Below are 21,815 nucleotides of genomic sequence, written 5' to 3' on the forward strand. Positions count from 1 at the left end.
TAATATTATCGTTAGCTGGCATGTATAGATGAGACTTTTGACTTCGGAATTTTCAAAATGGCTGCCGTTGCCATGGAAACAGCAGAAATATGAAACTTTTTTCAATGGTCTAAATGTACTGAAAATTTATAGAAAGATATATCGCAATTCATAGATCTGCATTCACTGTTAAATTGTTTTGAAATGGCTGCTGCTTAGTGGCAATGGGGGAAGGGTGACATCCGCTATTGCTTGCAATGGCAATTCTAGTTATTATTATTTTTCTTCCACACATTTTTGTCCAGTCTGGAACTCTAATGTGAATGGACCCAAGAAGATGGAACTATACCATAATGTTAACCACCAGATGAAGATTTGCTTTTTGGGGACTGGCACTTTCAAGATGGCTGCCATTACCATGGAAACGGAACAAATGTGAAAAAATCCCGTTTTTTGTTTTGGGGAACTATTTGGATACTATTTAACTCAGAATCATTATATTTTAATACAATGTAGGTGCCCACTATATACAGGTGTTGGATGATTTTGGCACTCATTGAAACTACTATGTTGCCATGGAAACTACTCCAAAAAATTCAAAAATCTCAAAATGGTCCAAACTTAATGAAACTTCACAGTAACGATGAGCAACATTGGAAGATGTGGAATTTGGCGTTGGAATTTCCAAAATCGCTCTTGTTACCATGGAAACAATGCAAAAAGGTCAAAACTTTGAATTTTCACAGAACATTCTAGAACATCAATGTTTAATTTATTCTAGAGACATTAAATGGTATATGATTGTGGAGGGAATAAATTGCACCGGGGGTTTGACTTTGGAATATTCAAAATGGCCGCCGTTACCATGGAAACAGCAAAAATACAAAAAAAATCAAAATGCTTCAAATTTATTGAAACTTATAACAAATGTTGCTCAGCTAATGTAGACTTGACTTTTGAGTTTGGAATTTCTAAAATGGCCGCCGTAACCATGGCCGCCGTAACCATGGCTACCGCTCACCTGGCAATAGGGGAAGGGTGCCATCCGCTATTGCTTGCAATGGCAAATCTAGTTCTTCTTCTTCCTCTTCTTCCGCCACTTTAAAAATGAACTTGTCCGCAGCGTTTCTCCAAAACCGCTTGTCAGATTGACCTAGAATTTCATAAAATGGTAGACTAATATGTCTAGGTGAGCCATCAATCTTTCGTTTGTGCATTGGGGTCTATTAAGGGGTATTTTGGGGGGTAGAAAGGAGGGAGGGGTTTACTATAGAACCCAATGGGATTTTATTTTCTAAAATTTTCAAATGAATATAACTTGAAAACTGTAAGTGATAGATACATGCAGTCTTCAGAATTGATTATGGGACAATCAAACAAATCACATGAAATATAGGGGGAGTCCCTGGGAGTTCATCCCCACCCCCTTCAATTTGAGAATATGCTTATATCTTGTAAATGGTCCATATCCCCACCCCTAAACCATATATATTCTTAAATGGGACGATAAAACAAATCAAATAAAATTAAAGGGAGGTCCCCGGGGGTCATCCCCACCCCATTCAATTTGAGAATGTGCTATTATCTTTGTAAACGGTCCAGATCCCCACCCCTAAACCATATATATTCTTGTAAGGGACAATAAAACAAATGAAATTAAATTAAAGGGAAGTCCCTAGGGGGTCACCCCACCCCCTCATGTTTCAAAACTTGTAATCGGTCAACATCCCCACCCCTAAACCATATATATTCTTGTAGGGGACAATAAAACGAATGAAATGAAATTAAAGGGAAGTCCCTAGGGGGTCACCCCACCCCCTCTTATTTGAAAACTTGTAAACGGTCAACATCCCCACCCCTAAACCATATATATTCTTGTAGGGAACAATAAAACAAATGAAATGAAATAAAAGGGAAGTCAGGAGGGGGTTACCCCACCCCCTCTTGTTTGAAAACTTGTAAACGGTCAACATCCCCACCCCTAAACCATATATATTCTTGTAGGGGACAATAAAACAAATGAAATGAAATAAGAGGGAAGTCCAAAGGGGGTCACCCCACCCCCTCTTGTTTGAAAACTTGTAAACGGTCAAGATCCCCACCCCTAAACCATATATATTCTTGTATGGGACAATAAAGCTAATCAAATAAAAATTAAAGGGAAGTTCCTGGGGTAGCCCCACCCCGTTCAATTTGAGAATGTGATATTATCTTGTAAACGGTCCAGATCCCAAACCTTAAACCATATACATTCTTGTAGGGGACAATAAAACAAATCAAATGAAATGTAGGTAAATTTCCTGGGGGTCACCACCACCCCCTCCTGTTTGAATACTTGTAAATGGTGGAGATCACTACTCGTAAGCCATACATATTCTTGTATGGGACAAAAAATCAAATCAAATGAACATGGGACCATATGAATGGCGAGTTATGGGAGCTTTGTTTGGGAGACTTCGTAACAGCATCCTGTTACAATTACTTCTTGTTTTTATTTCCATTTATTGTCTAAAGGAAATGCACTACGAAATAACTGTGTACTCGGACCCACTGTCAAATGACGATTCCGTAGTTGAGTCGAGATTGTCATTGTACACACGAGTTCTCGGACTAAACTTGCCACCCTCTGACTATACTTCGCAACACGATAAGAGTGAAACAACAGCAGGGGTCCAGTTTATTCTCGGACTTTATCTTTGTTAAATAGCTTACGTAAGTCTTCAGAAGCATCCGAATCAAATATATAGGGCCTCCAAAGGGAATCCGGCAATCGAAAGCCATTGACCTTGTCGTGTTTCATGACTTCCTAATCCAGTGAAAGACTTTAAAACTTTAAAACTATTACTTAATTAAACCGTTTAGCTACAGAATGGCAGTCACGATAATTATTTGAGTAACGTGCATTTAATTGATCTAAGAGAAAGTTCCTTTCTTGTCATTTTCGGCGATGGGGGAAGCTGACCAGTTTAACGTTTCTTTACAACATAAATCATTTGATCACTGAATACATGGACACAAACATGCTAATTAGTTTGTCATAACAACTCACCAGTTAATTTAACCTCAAATACCCTCGGGGATATCCTGTGTTTGTTTAATGAAATCATGCAAATAATTAAAAACACTTTTTTGTTTTGATTGCTATCGATCGATTTTGACAGGTAATTTTTAAATACATATTTACTATCGAGCCTTCAAAAATCGTTCGGAATTCAGTGTTGACAAGGTTCGGTTTTTCCAGGTTAGATTAACGTTAATTGATAGGTAAATTTTGTGGGACTTTGAAAATTTATGGTTTAAACTGAAATTCGGTTTTATCAGGGTTCGGTTTACCCAGGTTTCACTGTATATCACAACAGTTACTGAAAAAAGAAGTACCGATAAAGTATTTTGAAGTGATTCATATATTTTACATATATCAGGCTTAAACAAGTAAATATGATTTAGAAATATTTTTCAGAGATCTGATTTAGACGATGGCACTTTCTTACTGATAAATTTAGCTGACCTCAGTTTTCATCAAATTAGTATGTATTGTATCATATATATGTTTTAGTTCACCTGGCATACTCATCACTTAGCGTCAGTTGTCTATCGTTGGTGTTGTTAAATTTTACAAAAATCCTCTCCTCTGAAACTACTGGGACAAATTAAACCAAACTTGGCCACAATCATCATTAGAGTATCTAGTTTTAAAAATGTGTCAGATGACCCTGCCTGCAAACCAATATGGCGGACATGGCTAAACATAGAACATTGGTGTAAAATATAAGTTGTGTCTATCATGATCTGAAAAAATGCTTTGCAATTAAAGAAAATCTGAAAAAGGACAGAAATTTTCAGAATGATGAGAACTGCCTGCTGTTTATTTACATCAAAACTGTCAGACGACTTCTTAAAGGAGTCATTGCACTTAAATGTCAAATTTTACTGACTTTTTTTCATTTCCGCCGATTATTTTCCAAACTATAATAGATAGGCAGGAACTTTAAAAAGCAAAAATTATCAGACAGACAAATCTACATATAAGTCAAACATGACTGAAATCATCAGACGACTCCTTATTTGAGTTATTGCCCTTTTATGACCTTTTTCTGTGTTTTGTGAATTCACAGTATTTGCATGCAGCGACGCAGATATTTTTGTCTCGGTCCAAGTTACGCTAGGGTCTCAGAGCATAGGCTAGTGCCATATTCGAAAAGGGCTTATAGTGAAGGCCTTTATAGCAATATAACACACACTTACATACTTTTCAGGGGTTTGATTTGTTTGGGCCCAATGATCTGGGCCCTTTCATTTCTGAGAGGAAACCTTTGAAATTGGAAAACAAATATCCAAGGCCACCCATCATTTATGTTAGTGCTTTTTTCAGTAGCATTACATTTCTTGAGGAGGGCCTTTCACTTGAAAATTCAAATGGTCTACATGGTCCAGGACTTAACATTCTTTTTAGCAAATTTTAAAGCGTACTTATAGAAAATGGCTGTGGGCATGAATTGGTTATCTATCTATTTTTATCTATGTTAATGTTTATATCCCTTATATAACAGTCAGCAGTTTTTGGAGGTCATCTCGATTCTTATTTGAATGCCGTCAGGACTCAAATACACTCGAAACGATAATACATATTATCAAGCCTTGTAAATTATCGGTTGAAGGCTGTGAGGTGACCTATAGTTGTTAACTTCTATGTCATTTGGTCTCTGGTTGAGACATGCATCACTGGCAATCATACCACATCTTACATGTCTTATGTTATGTTGAAAAACATTTGCAAAAGGGTCATACTTTATTTATGTTATTTTATTAAATATACTTTTTGTTTTTAATTAAGTTGGGGGTATTTACCATGTTTATGTATGGCAGGATGTGGAAATGCTATCCCCTGAGCTCGTACATTTGAACAACCTGACAAGTATTTTTTTTTGTCTGACTTGCCCTTGGACAAGTAAAAAATTACACTGGAAACCTATGCAGGCCATAACCTTGCCTGCGAAATGACGATTTAAGTCGCCTTAGAATTTTGAAAATCACTAAGGTTACCAATGATCATCATGTGAAAAACGTATTCAAGTCAAAACAGCAATGTTCGTGAATTAAATAAAACAGGAAGTATATTAATTACCAAAATAAAAACAAAACATAAGTATGCATACCCAGTTCTCATAAACATTACGTTATCTTAGTCCATTGACCAGTAATCGTCTATTAGGATTTATGCCTTATCCATGGGAGGTGTCATTTTAATTTTTCTCGACTGAGTTTCTATCAAGATGGATAAAACCTGCTAAAAACAGATGCACCAGGTAATCAAGACAAAAAGAATGAAAATAATATTTGATGACTCAAGTAAAAAACAGAAAATGCAGGCAGAGAAAGAAATTTCATTGATGTTTAACCCTATACCTACTTTTATATACACACACATCATTTATTTTGTTTCAAAACACTTTTAAAAATCATGCAGTTTTTTTTCTGCACAAGTAAAATTTACAATTATACTTCCCCAGGGACAAGTGGTCACAAATAATTCCACACGCATGATATATTTATAAATAATTTGCTAGTTCCTTTTGAGTTTTGAATGTTTCTGCCTTTTTGAAAAATCTTATTTTTGAAAACTCTCATCAAATTGTAAAAATCCGTCTCATGTTTGGGAGGCTGATGGGTAAATCCATTGTCTTGTAAATTTAAACCCTATAATAATTAAAAATTTATATTTGCTGCTACTATGCCTTTCTATCTGAAGTCAAAAGTTAAAACCTGGCTCAGATGGTTTATAATTCAAATATGGATTGTTTTGTTTAATACTTTGTTGATTTCATGATAAAAAAGAATATAATTTTATATTATAGACTTAAAATATTCTGAATACTAGTACAAATGTAAGATAAAAAGGTATAGGTAACTAAGGTATTTACTTCTCATTGTTGAAAGCTGTGCAATAACTTGTCTTTTTGTCAAAGTACCAATTACGCTCTTTAATAGTCTGACTTTTGTAAGACTGATGAGCTGTAGGATGTGTGAATGATCTGTCCAACCCAAATAGTATTGCCGTATATAGATATATGAAGATGTGGTATAAGTGCCAATGAGACAACTCTCCATCCAAGTCACAATTTATAAGTAAACCATTATAGGTTATAGTACGGTCTTCAACACGGAACCTTGGCTCACACCGCTCTGCAAGCTATAAAGGGCCCCAAAAATTACTAGTGTAAAACCATTCAAACAGGAAAACTAACAGTCTAATCTATATAAAAAACAAGAAACGAGAAACACTTATGAACCACATCAACAAACAACAACTACTGAACATCAAATTCATGACTTAGGAAGGGTGCAAACAATTGCAGCAGGTTTAAACGCAATAATTACTCAACAGATTTATACATCTATTTTTCTATTTTAGAAAATATGGAAGATTGGAATAAGGTAAGATTTTTCTTCTTTATAGTCGAGTGATTTTTGTTGAGCCTACAACATTTATGTCGCGAAAGCGAGACAATGTGATCCTAGATTCCCTCAACGGCGTCAACATTAAGGTTCATTCTGTTGTTAAATTTTTTTTTAGACATCAATTTTTCTTGTCAAACCTTCATGGAATGTTAAGAAACTTGGACAGAAGCTTTTGTATGAACAAAATACTGTAACCATTATAACTCGTGCAATAAAGCATTATATTTTTTAACTGCTCGCTCAACATGGGGAAGAAGTGACGAAAACCCCTAAGCGCATTCATGAATGATGTTCACTAAAACAAAAAGTTTTTGACAGAAATGCAACCAACTCAAAAGAGGTCTATTCATTTTAATTACCCAAGCTTACCTATTGTTTGTCATAAAACTTGGAAGTAGTGATTAACATCTGTAAAAACACATAAGTGTCAAATACGTCCCCACAGGTGATTGTTCCCCACTGGCAAAAAGGGTACTTGATCATTAAATAGTCACTATTTATTAATTTCTTTTTCTTGATTGAAAATATGTTTTTAGGCTAAAATATTAAAAACAACACTGTTATTTCTTTAACAGAGAAAGCTTAGAGACATTCAAAGTAAATCTGTCAAAAAATAATATATCATCAAACATACAAATATTACACTGCTCCTTACCAAGTTGTCATAAATTACATGTTTATATTGAAACACAATTTTCACTCAGATTAGCTTTATTATGTGAGGATGAAATGTTTTAAAAAAAATCTTTTTCTTCTTCAAAACTTAGGAACAGTATACAATGTAATCATAAGCAGGGTTTCCTCTGGGTCTATTTTCTTTTCACCACTGCTTTTGCCAAAACAATATATATTTTTCACCGCTTTTAAATCACACCCCCTCCCCCTACCCCAACTAATGTTTGTCACATTATTGTATTCAATAGAGTACATTGTCTCCCTTGTATTAACCAATGAAAATTGGTCATTCTAAAATATAGTTATTGTCTGGCATTAGCGTGAAAAACATTTAAGTTACTACACTTTTTACATTCTGTTAAATGTAAACTCTATTTCTTATTTACAGAAACTTATTGAAGCTGCTAGAAAAGGAAGAGTAGAAGAATTGAAGCTTTGCCTGGCGAACGGAGCTAACATTGATTATCAACAGGTAAACTTGTAACATTGACTATCAAGTAGGTAAACTTGTAACATTGAATATCAATTAGGTAAACTTGTAACATTGACTATCAAGAAGGTAAACTTGTAACATAGTAGGTAAACTTATCATCATGATCATGACACAACAACGGTGTTCAACAGAAAACATGATATATTATGACTTAACACTGAAGTTCAACACAGAACATGAGACACATCATGACACAACACTGGTGTAAAACACAGAACATGTAACACATCAGGACACTACAGTTATGGTCAACACGAAACGTGAGTCACATCATGACACAACACTGATGTTCAACACAATAAATGAGCCACATTTTGACACAACAGTGGTGTTCGGCACAAAATATGACATCATGACACAACATTGATGTTCAACACTGATGTTCAACAAAGGACATGGGACACACCATGACCAAACACTGATATTCATCACAAAACATGAGACATATCATGAGATACATGATACACCACTGGTGCTCAACACAGAACAAGAGCCACATAATGACATTGGTGTTCATCACATGACATGATACACATCGTGACACAACACTGATGTTCAACACAGAACATGAAACACATCATGACACAACATTGATGCTCAACACAGAACTAGAAAAAAACATCATGACGAAACACTGATGTTCAACACAGAACATGAGACATATCATGACACAAAACATGAGACATTTCATGACACAAAACTGATGTTAATAGTTATCAAAGGTACCAGGATTATAATTTAGTAAGCCAGACGCGCGTTTCGTTTACATAAGACTCATCAGTGACGCTCATATCAAAATATTTATAAAGCCAAACAAGTAAAAAGTTGAAGAGCATAAGTTGTTAAACCATTTAAAGCATAACACTGACCATTGCTGACACACTAATACTAACATATGGTCTGCACCTGACTACTCAGAGTAACACACAACACATGGTTTGGACCTGACTACTGAGAGTAAATAGACAAACAAATACAACAACTAACAACGCATGGTCTGGACATGACTACTAAGAGTAAATAGACATACAAATATAACAACTAACAACACATTATCTGGACCTGACTACTCAGAGTAAATAGACACACAAATACAACAACACACAACACATGTTCTGGACCTGACTACTCAGAGTAAATAGACAAACAAATACAACAACACACAACACATGGTCTGGACCTGACTACTCAGAGTAAATAGACAAACAAATATAACAACTAACAACACATGGTCTGGACCTGACTACTCAGAGTAAATAGACAAACAAATATAACAACTAACAACACATTATCTGGACCTGACTACTCAGAGTAAATAGACAAACAAATATAACAACTAACAACACATGTTCTGGACCTGACTACTCAGAGTAAATAGACAAACAAATACAACAACACACAACACATGGTCTGGACCTGACTACTCAGAGTAAATAGACAAACAAATATAACAACTAACAACACATGGTCTGGACCTGACTACTCAGAGTAAATAGACAAACAAATACAACAACACACAACACATGGTCTGGACCTGACTACTCAGAGTAAATAGACAAACAAATATAACAACTAACAACACATGGTCTGGACCTGACTACTCAGAGTAAATAGACATACAAATATAACAACTAACAACACATGTTCTGGACCTGACTACTCAGAGTAAATAGACAAACAAATACAACAACTAACAACACATTGTCTGGACCTGACTACTCAGAGTAAATAGACAAACAAATACAACAACTAACAACACATGGTCTGGACCTGACTACTCAGAGTAAATGGACATACAAATATAACAACTAACAACACATGTTCTGGACCTGACTACTCAGAGTAAATAGACAAACAAATACAACAACACACAACACATGGTCTGGACCTGACTACTCAGAGTAAATAGACAAACAAATATAACAACTAACAACACATGGTCTGGACCTGACTACTCAGAGTAAATAGACAAACAAATACAACAACACACAACACATGGTCTGGACCTGACTACTCAGAGTAAATAGACATACAAATATAACAACTAACAACACATGTTCTGGACCTGACTACTCAGAGTAAATAGACAAACAAATACAACAACTAACAACACATTGTCTGGACCTGACTACTCAGAGTAAATAGACAAACAAATACAACAACACACAACACATGGTCTGGACCTGACTACTCAGAGTAAATAGACAAACAAATATAACAACTAACAACACATGGTCTGGACCTGACTACTCAGAGTAAATAGACATACAAATATAACAACTAACAACACATGTTCTGGACCTGACTACTCAGAGTAAATAGACAAACAAATACAACAACACACAACACATGGTCTGGACCTGACTACTCAGAGTAAATAGACAAACAAATATAACAACTAACAACACATGGTCTGGACCTGACTACTCAGAGTAAATAGACAAACAAATACAACAACACACAACACATGGTCTGGACCTGACTACTCAGAGTAAATAGACAAACAAATATAACAACTAACAACACATTATCTGGACCTGACTACTCAGAGTAAATAGACATACAAATATAACAACTAACAACACATGGTCTGGACCTGACTACTCAGAGTAAATAGACAAACAAATACAACAACACACAACACATGGTCTGGACCTGACTACTCATAGTAAATAGACAAACAAATATAACAACTAACAACACATGGTCTGGACCTTACTACTCAGAGTAAATAGACAAACAAATATAACAACTAACAACACATTATTTGGACCTGACTACTCAGAGTAAATAGACAAACAAATATAACAACTAACAACACATGGTCTGGACCTGACTACTCAGAGTAAATAGACAAACAAATATAACAACTAACAACACATTATCTGGACCTGACTACTCAGAGTAAATAGACAAACAAATATAACAACTAACAACACATGTTCTGGACATGACTACTCAGAGTAAATAGACAAACAAATATAACAACTAACAACACATGGTCTAGACCTGACTACTCAGAGTAAATAGACAAACAAATATAACAACTAACAACACATGGTCTAGACCTGACTACTCAAGAGTAAATAAACACAAACAAATACAACAACACACAACACATGGTATGGACCTGACTACTCAGAGTAAATAGACAAACAAATACATCAACAAACAACACATGGTCTGGACCTGACTATTCAAGAGTAAATAGACAAACAAATACAACAACACATGGTCTGGACCTGACCTGACTACTCAGAGTAAAAAGACAAACAAATACATCAACAAACAACACATGGTCTGGACCTGACTACTCAGAGTACCCAGCAGGCACACAACGTTGATTTAACATTGAATCAATGTTTATTTTCTATGTTGAATCAATGTTGAATTATTATTAGATTTTGCAAATTTGTATCAACGTTGAAATCCTATGTTGAATCAACGTTGATGTTCAACATTGAATCTATATAGATTAATGGTTGGCTTCAACATTGTTTCAACCAATAGCTTAATTGAATTCAGATTGAATTCAGGGTGAATACAATACTAGTATTCAACACGGAATCAAAATTGGTCAGTGGTTGTGTTTAACTGTGTTTCCACCTAAACTAATAAGTTTCATTCATCCTGTATTTTCTTTGTCTTGCAGTCCATAATTTTATACTGTTACGTGTAGCAATATTCAAGCTATTGTCTTCTTAAGGCGCTAAACAGGCAAAATGCCATAGCAACATTCTGCCTCAGGAAACCTGATCCAATAACTGCTCCATTAGACCCAAGTTTGAAAAATAATCTCAAAACAAATTTGATGAACTTTAAATAAAGTCATTGTCTGGTTATATTTGACATGGTGTGGGCTTTAGCTCATTGTTGAAGACTGTATGATAACCCAAAGATATATAAATAATGTTCTTTGGTTGATGGCCGTCTTGTTTTTACCATGTTAACAATAGGTACAACAATAAAAAGTGTTTGGGTGCACAAAACTTTGAATAGATGCCATTGACTGCCAATTACCTGTAAAATATCAGTAATTTTCAAGAATAAAACGGAGTGACTTCATTCGTGTGATGATAGCATGACTTGACCATGATGATGATAACAACCAATCAACTAAATAACAAATAGGTGTGTTGATCGCTTTCCTACGAACCATAATTTAACCACCAAGATTTTTTTAACATTAACGATATGCATATAACAATACAAATTATCATCCAAGATTGATTTCGAAAGCACAACCCTTCATACACAAATTTTGCTCAATAGCTATTTGAAATATATATCTGAGTGATGAAAATATAAAACAAAAGTTTGCTGTTTGGACACTTCCTACCCCATGTATTCTAATGTCCAACCAATGATTAGAGAGAAATATTCAACATGATAAAATTAAAATAAATTTATTTATTAATAGTGAAACTTCATCTTCTCTTTTCTCACACCTTGTCTTTTTGGAGCCAATTTAAGAAAGTTTATTGTTTTGTCAAACACTTGAATTGCTGTTCCTGATTCCATCTAGGTCTTCATGATGACATCTACAAAATCAAAAGTTGTAACATTGTCAAGTTTTATTCTGTTCAACACATTTAACTATTAATATCTTCATAATGATATTCCTTTAAAGTATAAATCAAAAGGTAAAAGAACCGATGGAAACTAAAGTAAATAACAGTTGTCCTTTGAAGTCTCAACTACATTTCCTTTTAGATAGACTAGAAGCTATAATCTGCAAGAAAATCCTAAATACTACATTTTAATTTGAACAAATTGAAGGTTTGTCCACTTATGTCTTTTTCTGTATTCCTTGTGCTGCGGCATGGATATCTGTCTAATTGACATATTCGAGGATGGTAAAGGGAGGTTCTTAACACAGAAACATGTGAAATAAAATTTAAAAAAACGCTGCAATGAAAATAAAAATTTGGGTAAAGAAAGCACGAAAAATTAAATTGTGAATATTAAGTAAAAAGTACTAGAAGTACTCAGTTGTTATTGGAGATCACACAGTCATGGTAATGGACACAATGACCCTGCGGTCACCTTTTCCCTTCCCATGTTGCATCCAAATCGAGGGGGGGAATATTCATAACTTGATCGCAATTTATATCCTGGGAACACATAATTTAAAACAATCTCCCAGCTGACTTCGAATTTAGTCCTGGCTTACCTTTTTTTTAACTTGAATGTTTGACTAGCACGAGAATTTAAGAGTACCCACACAAAACAAGGAAAATAAATAAAAGGAAACAAAAATAATGCATGTCGAACCAAATACGAGAGATAAAACGCCAAAACACGTAAAATAAAAAGGCCATAAATGCAAATAACGTTTTACTTCCTCATATACCCTTTAAGTTTGATAACCTTGTGAAATTCTGCTTCAATTTTGACAGTAAAATATTAAAGGTCCAACTTTGTGAGTCATGTATAGCTTCTGACCTTTCCATCCCAAATTTGTAAACAAGCCCCCCTTTTTATGCGATTAAAATTTCTTTTTACTTTTGATTCATTCATATTTATTTTAAATAGTCAATTATAAAAATTCTTGAGACGTTGCAAGATATCTTGGGAATAGTAACATGCTATCCTGATCCTGTCCTGATCCTTAGACCTAAGGTCAATCCTTGGTAAACATCCCCCTTTTTCACGTGTAAAATTTCAACTTTTCAGTACAGTTTTCATAACAACATGATATGCTCACATTTCTTTAATACGATAACGTAATCACAACAATTAATATAAATACTTACGATAAAAATGTATCAGCTGTATACAGGAAAGATATGGCAGAAATAACTTGTGGTCTCGATAGCGGATATTCAAACTTTGGCAACAAACTAATGTGCGTGCGCATATCTGAATAGTCTTAAAATAGAAATGTTACTATGCCGCGAAAATTTAAATCGTTATTTAAATTGATCTATCCGTTGTTTATATTACAAGTTGTCAACCATTGTTTATGTACTGATGTATACGTCTTTCTCTTTGAATTGATAAAAAGAATAGAAAAAAAGAAATGAAAACAAGATATTTGACATCAGAAGTCAAGGAAAAAGGGGGAGGGATCTGTTAAGGGGAATAGTCCAGCACTGGCCAGGGCTGGACTATAAAGGGGAAGGGGTTATTCACAAATATTTAATTTTATATTTACTGTATGATCCTGTATACATGCTTGTTCTATTATTATGTTTTGGGGTGGGGTGAACTTTTGGAATTTTCTATTTTTTCAATATCTGGGGTGCTAAGTTCATGATTAATCAGTAATGCTTATATAAACTGCGATTGTTTTATGTGTTATCATATAATCACCACAACAATTTATTAGTGATAATTCTGCTAAATATTTTATTTAATGTGAATATCGTTGTCAATTTAAAAATAATTGTGATGTGTCCAGTACTTCTTTTTTGACAATTCTGGTATCCACAACTACTGGGTTTTATATATTGATTAGCCAACGTTGATTCAGTGTTGGTATTTCAACACAATGTTAATTCAACGTTGAAACAATGTACCAATTTCAACGTTGCATTGTCAACGTCGAATCAATGTTGAATATTTGTTGATCAATGTATAACCTAAAATCAACAAAGATTCAACGTTGATTCAACAAAGTGTGCCTGCAGGGTAAATAGACAAACAAATACATCAACTAACAACACATGGTCTGGACCTGACTACTCAAGAGTAAATAGACAAACAAATATAACAACAAACAACACATGGTCTGGACCTGACTACTCAGAGTAAATAGACAAACAAATATAACAACACACAACACATTATCTGGACCTGACTACTCAAGAGTAAATAGACAAACAAATATAACAACACACAACACATTATCTGGACCTGACTACTCAAGAGTAAATAGACAAACAAATATAACAACACACAACACATGTTCTGGACCTGACTACTCAAGAGTAAATAGACAAACAAATATAACAACACACAACACATGTTCTGGACCTGACTATTCAAGAGTAAATAGACAAACAAATACAACAACACATGGTCTGGACCTGACCTGACTACTCAGAGTAAATAGACAAACAAATACATCAACAAACACACACGGCCTGGACATGACTACTCAAGAGTAAATAGACAAACAAATACAACAACTAACAACACATGGTCTGGACCTGATCTGACTGCTCCCCCTTGGCCTATCTAGACCATTGGTATTAAAAATAAAACACACAATGATAAAACCTGCACTATTCTATTACCATTGGTCTGTATGTTAACTGATACTTAGTCATTATACTGAGTCAACCTTAAATCAAAATCCTGAATTTAATTAGACAGTTTTAATGGAAAAATGCATGCATGGTTTGATTTTAAAATATTTCTCTTTTTGTTTGAGTTATGGATGGTGAAGTTCTTATTTTGCTTCTTGACATGAAACAATTTTTTACACTTATGTTTCACTTGATGTTGTGTTAACAACTTTGGTCAGGTAGTGATAAGTGTAAAGATCTAATGTAGAAATATCTTGTAAAAAGGACAAATAGTCATTAGATTCATATAAAATGTAATTCCGTTTTACTCATACAATTGTTCTGAATCAGAAAATACTACTCTTTTTCACTTTTCTTTGTTTTGTTTTTTTAGATTAATGATTAAACTGAATCTGCACTAAATCCTGTTGTTAATTAGACATGTTTAATGGACAACAAATGCTTGAATGAATAATAATAATGATAATAATAATAATCTTTATTTAAACATGTTAAAGAGGATCTCAACTTCTTTATGTTGTACTAAATCAGAAAATAAAACTTTTTTCATGCTTTTTGTCGAGCCTTCGACTTTAGTCGAAAAAGCGAGACTAAGCGATCCTACATTCCGTCGTCGTCGGCGTCGTCGGCGGCGTCAACAAATATTCACTCTGTGGTTAAAGTTTTTGAAATTTTAATAACTTTCTTAAACTATACTGGATTTCTACCAAACTTTGACAGAAGCTTGTTTATGATCATAAGATAGTATCCAGAAGTAAATTTTGTAAAAATAAAATTCCATTTTTTCCGTATTTTACTATAAATGGACTTAGTTTTTTCTGCGGGGAAACAAAACATTCACTCTGTGGTTAAAGTTTTTAGAATTTTAATAACTTTCTCAAACTATCCTGGGTTTGTACCAAACTTGGACAGAAGCTTGTTTATGATCATAAGATAATATCCAGAAGTAAATTTTGTAAAAATAAAATTCCATTTTTTCCGTATTTTACTTATAAATGGACTTAGTTTTTTTTGCGGGGAAACATTACATTCACTCTGTGGTTAAAGTTTTTAGAATTTTAATAACTTTCTTTAACTATCCTGGGTTTGTACCAAACTTGGACAGAAGCTTGTTTATGATCATAAGATAGTATCCAGAAGAAAATTTTGTAAAAATAAAATTCAATTTTTTCCGTATTTTACTTATAAATGGACTTAGTTTTTTCTGCAGGGAACCATTACATTCACTCTGTGGTTAAAGTTTTTAAAATTTAAATAACTTTCTTAAACTATCCTGGGTTTGTACCAAACTTGGAAATAACCTTATTTATGATCATAAGATTGTATCCAGAAGTAAAGTTTGTAAAAAGATTACTCTGTTTTTTTCTGTAATTTACTTTCAAATGGACTTAGATTTTCTTACAATCATAAAATAGTAACAAGAGGAATATTTTTATTGATTTTTTTCCTCATTGTTGTTGAGCCTGTGATTTACAGCAAAAATAGGCGAGACACTGGGTTCCGCGGAACCCTTACAAATTTTTTGAATAATTTATTATTAATGGAATCTACACTAAATCCTGTTGTTAATTTATATAGGTTTAATGGACAACTAATATTTGTAATAATTATATAAAGTGGGGTCTCATTTCACTCGTAGTATTATTTTGAATCAGAAAATATAACTTTTTTCATTTTTCTTTGAAAAATTTACTTTTATAAAATATATGATTTTACTGAATCTACACTAAATCCTGTTGTTAATCAGACAGTTTTAATTAATGTCATAGATGCCAACCATTACGATTTTTGCGTAGTTTTTCCGATTTTGCTATAAAAACTACGCTGTTACGGTCAAAGTCGAATAGTTACGGATTACCAATCATTGCCGTTCAATTTTGTAAAACGCGGATTTGTATCATTACTTTTCCGTCCTGGTCCGGTATTTAGAAAACGCCAATGTAATGCTTCCGGTTTCTCGGGAGTTATCAACCTATTGTTGAGTAACTAACTGACTTCCGAAGATGCAAACTTGCATTTTATGAAGGAGCTTTCCCCCTTTCTCTACTTCTCCTTGACAAAACGAAAATGTACGAGTCGAGAACATCTGAACAATTAATGAATGGAATACATACTACAGACAACATGTTAAACGACAAATTTTAGTGCACATCACTTTGCAACCACTCGTCAGTAATTTTTATTGGTAAATGCACGTTTATAAATGATTACTGAAAACTTTTCAAAAATACGGAAAATTTGATAGTTTGTTACTGATTGTGTCAAAAGGGGGTTGGCATCTATGTAATGTGACTATTTATTTTTGTTTATATTTATTACACAACATTGTCCAGTTTATCAGACAAGTTTTGATGTCAGTTGTATTATTCCAGGAGTATGGATTGACAGCATTAATGGTGGCAGCCAGGGAAGGACATGTGGAAGTGTCTCTACTACTTCTGGAGAATAGATGTAACAAAGATATCACATCAGTATGTTATCTACTAAGTCTGATTACATTACTTTTAATCAACACAAAATCATATTGTTAATTAGACAGGTTTAATGGACAAATATTTGTAATAATCATATAAAGTGGGGTCTCATTTTACTCGTAATATTGTTCTGAATTAGAAAATATAACTTTTTTCATATTTCTTTGAAAAATTTACTTTTATAAAATTACTGATTTTACTGAATCTACACTAAATCCTGTTGTTAATCAGACAGTTTTAATTAATGTGACTGGTCATTTTTGTTTATATTTATTACACAACAATGTCCAGTTTATCAGACAAGTTTTGATGTCAGTTGTATTATTCCAGGATTATGATGGATGGACAGCATTAATGTTGGCAGCCATGGAAGGACATGTGGAAGTGTCTCGACTACTTCTGGAGAACAGATGTAACAAAGATATCACATCAGTATGTTATCTACTAAATCTGATTACATTACTTTTAATCAATACAAAATCATGTTGTTAATTATACAGGTTTAATGAACAAATATTTGTAAGAATCATATAAAGTGGGGTCTCATTTTACTCATAGTATTGTTCTGAATCAGAAAATATAACTTTTTTCATTTTTCTTTGAAAAATTTACTTTTATGAAATTTATGATCAAACTGAATCTACACTAAATCCTGTTGTTAATCAGACAGTTTTAATTAATGTGACTATTTATTTTTGTTTATATTTATTACATAACATTGTCCAGTTTATCAGACAAGTTTTGATGTCAGTTGTATTATTCCAGTGGGATGGATGGACAGCATTAATGTATGCAGCCAGGTGGGGACATGTGGAAGTGTCTCGACTTCTCCTGGAGAACAGATGTAACAAAGATATCACAGATGTATGTTATCTACTAAATCTGATCACATTACTTTTAATCAACACAAAATCATGTTGTTAATAAGACAGGTTTAATGAACAACAAATATTATTTGTTAGAATCATATAAAGTGGGGTCTCATTTTACTTGTCTCCTCGTGCTAAATCAGGAAATGTTACTATTTTTCATATTTCTTTGAAAAAGTTTTTTTTTTAAATTGATCATTATTCTAAACCATGTTTATCAGACAGATTTCATTATTATATCAACAAATACTTGTTAGAATTATATAAAGTGAGATCTCATTTATCTCTGTGCATTGCACTGAATCCCTTGATATAAATATTTTATGCATTTCTTGAAAAAAGGTTAACATGACATTTCTGATGGAAGTTCTGACATCCCACAAAAAAAACTTGTATATATTTTTTGTTTATGTAGAATATAAATACAAGTGTGACTGGTCATTTTGATCAGTTTTGACCACTGATTCATGTGATATACATTTTGTTTTTATTTATTACACAACATTATTCAGTTTATCAGACAAGTTGTATGTCAGTTGTAGGATATGTTGTATACTATTTATATTGGTAACAAAGTAGTATCCATAATATTTACATGTTATTTGGTTATATTATAGATAAATGGAAGAACAGCTTTACATCTGGCTGCTGATTGGGGACGTCTACATGTCACAAGATATCTAGTAGAAGAAGGAGGCATCAGTCCCTTTGTTAAAACACATAAGGTAATATATTATAGTAAAGGCTCAGTATTCAACTAGTAAATAATGGATCACTAAAATGATGTTTAAGATATTTTTGGTCAAATGGGATTTTTTTTCTCAAGGTTATAGTTACACATATGTCATGTGATCCTTTAAATTAAACTAAAAATATGAAATGTTTTATAAACTTGTATGGCTTAGTTTTACTATAAAACACATGAACATAGATGATCATATAAAAGAAATCCAGTATTTGTTTTCAAAATCTTCAAAAATAAGATGATTTTGTTTATAGACCTAATACATTTTGGGTGATTAGTTATACTAAAAGGGGATAATTTTATTATTCCATAATTTGTTAGACAAATTATATGAATATCTCAGTTTTAGGGAAAAGAAGCAATAGTAATAACCTATAAGTAAATGGATAGAATAGTTTTTGATATCAAATATAATAATTTGTATTGATTCAAAATTAGGCCTGGCAATATCCTGAATATGGCACTTAAATTGTTGTCATTAAACCCAATGAAAACAAACAAACTGTCAAAAGACACATACACCAATCCATTGTTGTGACAATGATAACAAAGTTATTAGATAGTATCAAAATAGTCTTAAGCAATACATTAAAATAAGTTCATCATGTATTTATTATTGAATAGTTAAAAAATCATTCTATTGTATGATCTCCCCTTATATGGCAAAGTTTAAAATAAATTAATAAAACAACACTAATCTGTTGGTTTTTTTTTTGTAAATATGATAAAACACTTAAATTTCCATATCAACATGAAAATTCTTACACATAAATTACATACAACTTTCGAAATTTGCACATTTCACTAAAGATTTAGACCGTTTGTTGTATGTTATTTCAAAATCTAAGAAAGAGGAAGACACCCCAGCCTCCTTAAGACTGCAAATTTCTTCAAATTCTTGTTTTTAAGCTATATAGTTGGAATAGTTGCAGAAAAAACTCTCATCTGTGCCATAATTTATGTATTTCCTTATTTATACGATGTCAGTGATAAAACTAAAAGCTATGAAATCTGTAAAATAACAATATACAGTTATAGGAGAGTATGGATAGGGTATACAGAATAGAAAATCATGAACGATCGAAAAAAACTTCAGGAAATAATAAGGAAAAATGGGGTGCTAAAATATATAAAAAAAAAACTTGAGAATAATTTGTCCAAAAAATAAAAAGTAAATAGTTAAAAAAAAAATCCTACAACCCTCATCTAGACACAAGAATTCAATAACAGATTTTAAAAAAAAAAAGCGTAAAAAAAAATACAGACTAAATGCTGACAGACTGAGATTATTTCATATACTTTAAAAAAAAAAAGAAAAGGTAAAATTCTTCTTAAAGGCTACAGAAAAAGTTATAAAAATAATCAGAATGTTGTTCATGAGTTGTATTTTATAAATGAAAATGATATGGTTAGCACCTGTAAAAACAAAATAAGACACCACTCAGCTGCTACTGGTCTTCTCTATTGTATGATATGAGTAACAGAAGTCTTCTTTGTAATAATCAGATAAAGGCAATATAAAGATTTGTATTTCAGGGTGAGACTCCATACGATCTGGCAGCAGTAGGAGTAATCGGGCCAAATAAAAAAGTGATGGAATATTTACAGGTACACATACTTTTAATTACAAATGCTTACACTTAGAATAAATCAGGTACAAAACCAGGATACTCTAGGGGACATTGCTTATGTCTTGAAATAAACATTTCAAATTCTAATGCAATTTATTTGTTATTACGATTTTGATTGGCCAAATGCATATATTTGAGACGCTAAATTCAACTCTTTACCAGCCTTTCACAAAGTTAAGCCACCATTTTGAATTTAGGAAATTATTGGTTTGTGATTTCGTCAATATTAATCAAAATTAGTAGATGTCTTTTGTTTCATTCAAGAGTGTTAAGGCGAAAACAAGCTTTGCAAAATTCTATTTGAGATTCTTACACCGACAGTCTGTCTATAACCTCCTTTTCATGGTTAACTAGTCTCTTCTCAGATCAGGTTTGGGGTAATTGTAATTGTAATCATTAGTCAGCTATAATTGATTTTAATTTTTATGCCCCACCTACGATAGTAGAGGGGCATTATGTTTTCTGGTCTGTGCCTCCGTTCGTCCGTCCGCTTCAGGTTAAAGTTTTTTGTCAAGGTAGTTTTTGAAGAAGTTGAAGTTCAATCAACTTGAAACTTAATACACTTGTTCCCCATGATATGACCTTTCTAATTTTAATGCCAAATTATAGTTTTGACCCCAATTTCATGGTCCTCTGAACATAGAAAATGATAGTGCGAAGTTCAGGTTAAAGTTTTTGGTCAAGGTAGTTTTTGATGAAGTTAAAGTTACATCAACTCGAAACTTAGTACACATGTTCCGTATGATATGATCTTTCTAATTTTAATTCCAAATTAAAGTTTTGACCCCAATTTCATGGTCCACTGAACATAGAAAATGATAGTGCGAGTTGGGCATTCGTTTACTATGGACACATTCTTGTTTAAGTAATCATTGTAATCATTAATCAACCAAAAATTAGTAATTGAATTAAATTGAATTTAATCAATTACTTTTCAAAACATCTTATAATCCTGATTTTTTTTACAGTATTACATTCTGATTAAATTGATGAAAAATTAAAAAAAATTGCCTTTATTTTCAATATGAAAAAACAAAATATTTCATGTCTTGGATAAACCTTTTGTTATTCATTTTAAATAAATAGGATGACTTTATTTAGTATGTGCATACATATGTACCTTGTAAGGTCCCCATGCCTGTCAGACAGTTTTCATATGACCTCAATCTTATTTCATTGTTCAGTGATCAAGTTTAAGTTTTCATGGTCAAGTCCATATATCAGATACAATAATCAA

The 21,815-nt window shown here is 32.9% G+C and overlaps 1 protein-coding gene and 2 long non-coding RNA genes across 7 annotated transcripts in view; 2 read left to right on the top strand and 1 right to left on the bottom strand.

The window, feature by feature from the left end:
* Window positions 1–17,331, top strand: part of LOC139499572 (uncharacterized) — a 322,251-nt gene extending 304,920 nt beyond the window's left edge. For 3 of the 5 annotated variants that reach the window (XR_011658215.1, XR_011658213.1, XR_011658214.1), the window contains exons 6-9: window positions 3,440–3,506; window positions 6,392–6,414; window positions 7,502–7,585; window positions 17,232–17,331. This is a non-coding gene — a long non-coding RNA (uncharacterized lncRNA). The remainder of the gene's footprint in view (window positions 1–3,439; window positions 3,507–6,391; window positions 6,415–7,501; window positions 7,586–17,231) is intronic. The other 2 variants (XR_011658217.1, XR_011658216.1) reach the window with 1 other exon arrangement.
* Window positions 11,996–13,397, bottom strand: LOC139497340 (uncharacterized). The gene is made up of 2 exons (XR_011657749.1): window positions 13,363–13,397; window positions 11,996–12,147 (listed from the first exon to the last, which is right to left on the bottom strand). It is a non-coding gene; the product is annotated as an uncharacterized lncRNA (long non-coding RNA).
* A 338-nt stretch (window positions 17,332–17,669) lies between the features above and the next one.
* On the top strand, window positions 17,670–21,435 carry LOC139499576 (uncharacterized). The gene is made up of 4 exons (XM_071288308.1): window positions 17,670–17,765; window positions 18,099–18,197; window positions 18,820–18,927; window positions 20,484–21,435. Exons 1-4 carry the CDS (start codon window positions 17,688–17,690, stop codon window positions 20,589–20,591), a joined length of 393 nt encoding a protein of 130 aa, XP_071144409.1. The 5' UTR covers window positions 17,670–17,687; the 3' UTR covers window positions 20,592–21,435.
* Window positions 21,436–21,815: the final 380 nt, after the last annotated feature.

The sequence above is a fragment of the Mytilus edulis genome, chromosome 12 (genome assembly GCF_963676685.1).
Source record: "Mytilus edulis chromosome 12, xbMytEdul2.2, whole genome shotgun sequence".
Taxonomy (NCBI): Eukaryota; Metazoa; Mollusca; class Bivalvia; order Mytilida; family Mytilidae; genus Mytilus; species Mytilus edulis.

What these genes read in the sequence shown, in the direction of transcription:
- LOC139499576 (XM_071288308.1), top strand. Translation starts at nt 17,688, where the DNA reads ATGTTGGCAGCCATGGAAGGACATGTGGAAGTGTCTCGACTACTTCTG. An exon ending in GTAACAAAGATATCACATCA is followed by an intron (nt 17,766 to 18,098) that starts GTATGTTATCTA and finishes GTATTATTCCAG; the next exon opens with TGGGATGGATGGACAGCATT. An exon ending in CCTTTGTTAAAACACATAAG is followed by an intron (nt 18,928 to 20,483) that starts GTAATATATTAT and finishes TTTGTATTTCAG; the next exon opens with GGTGAGACTCCATACGATCT.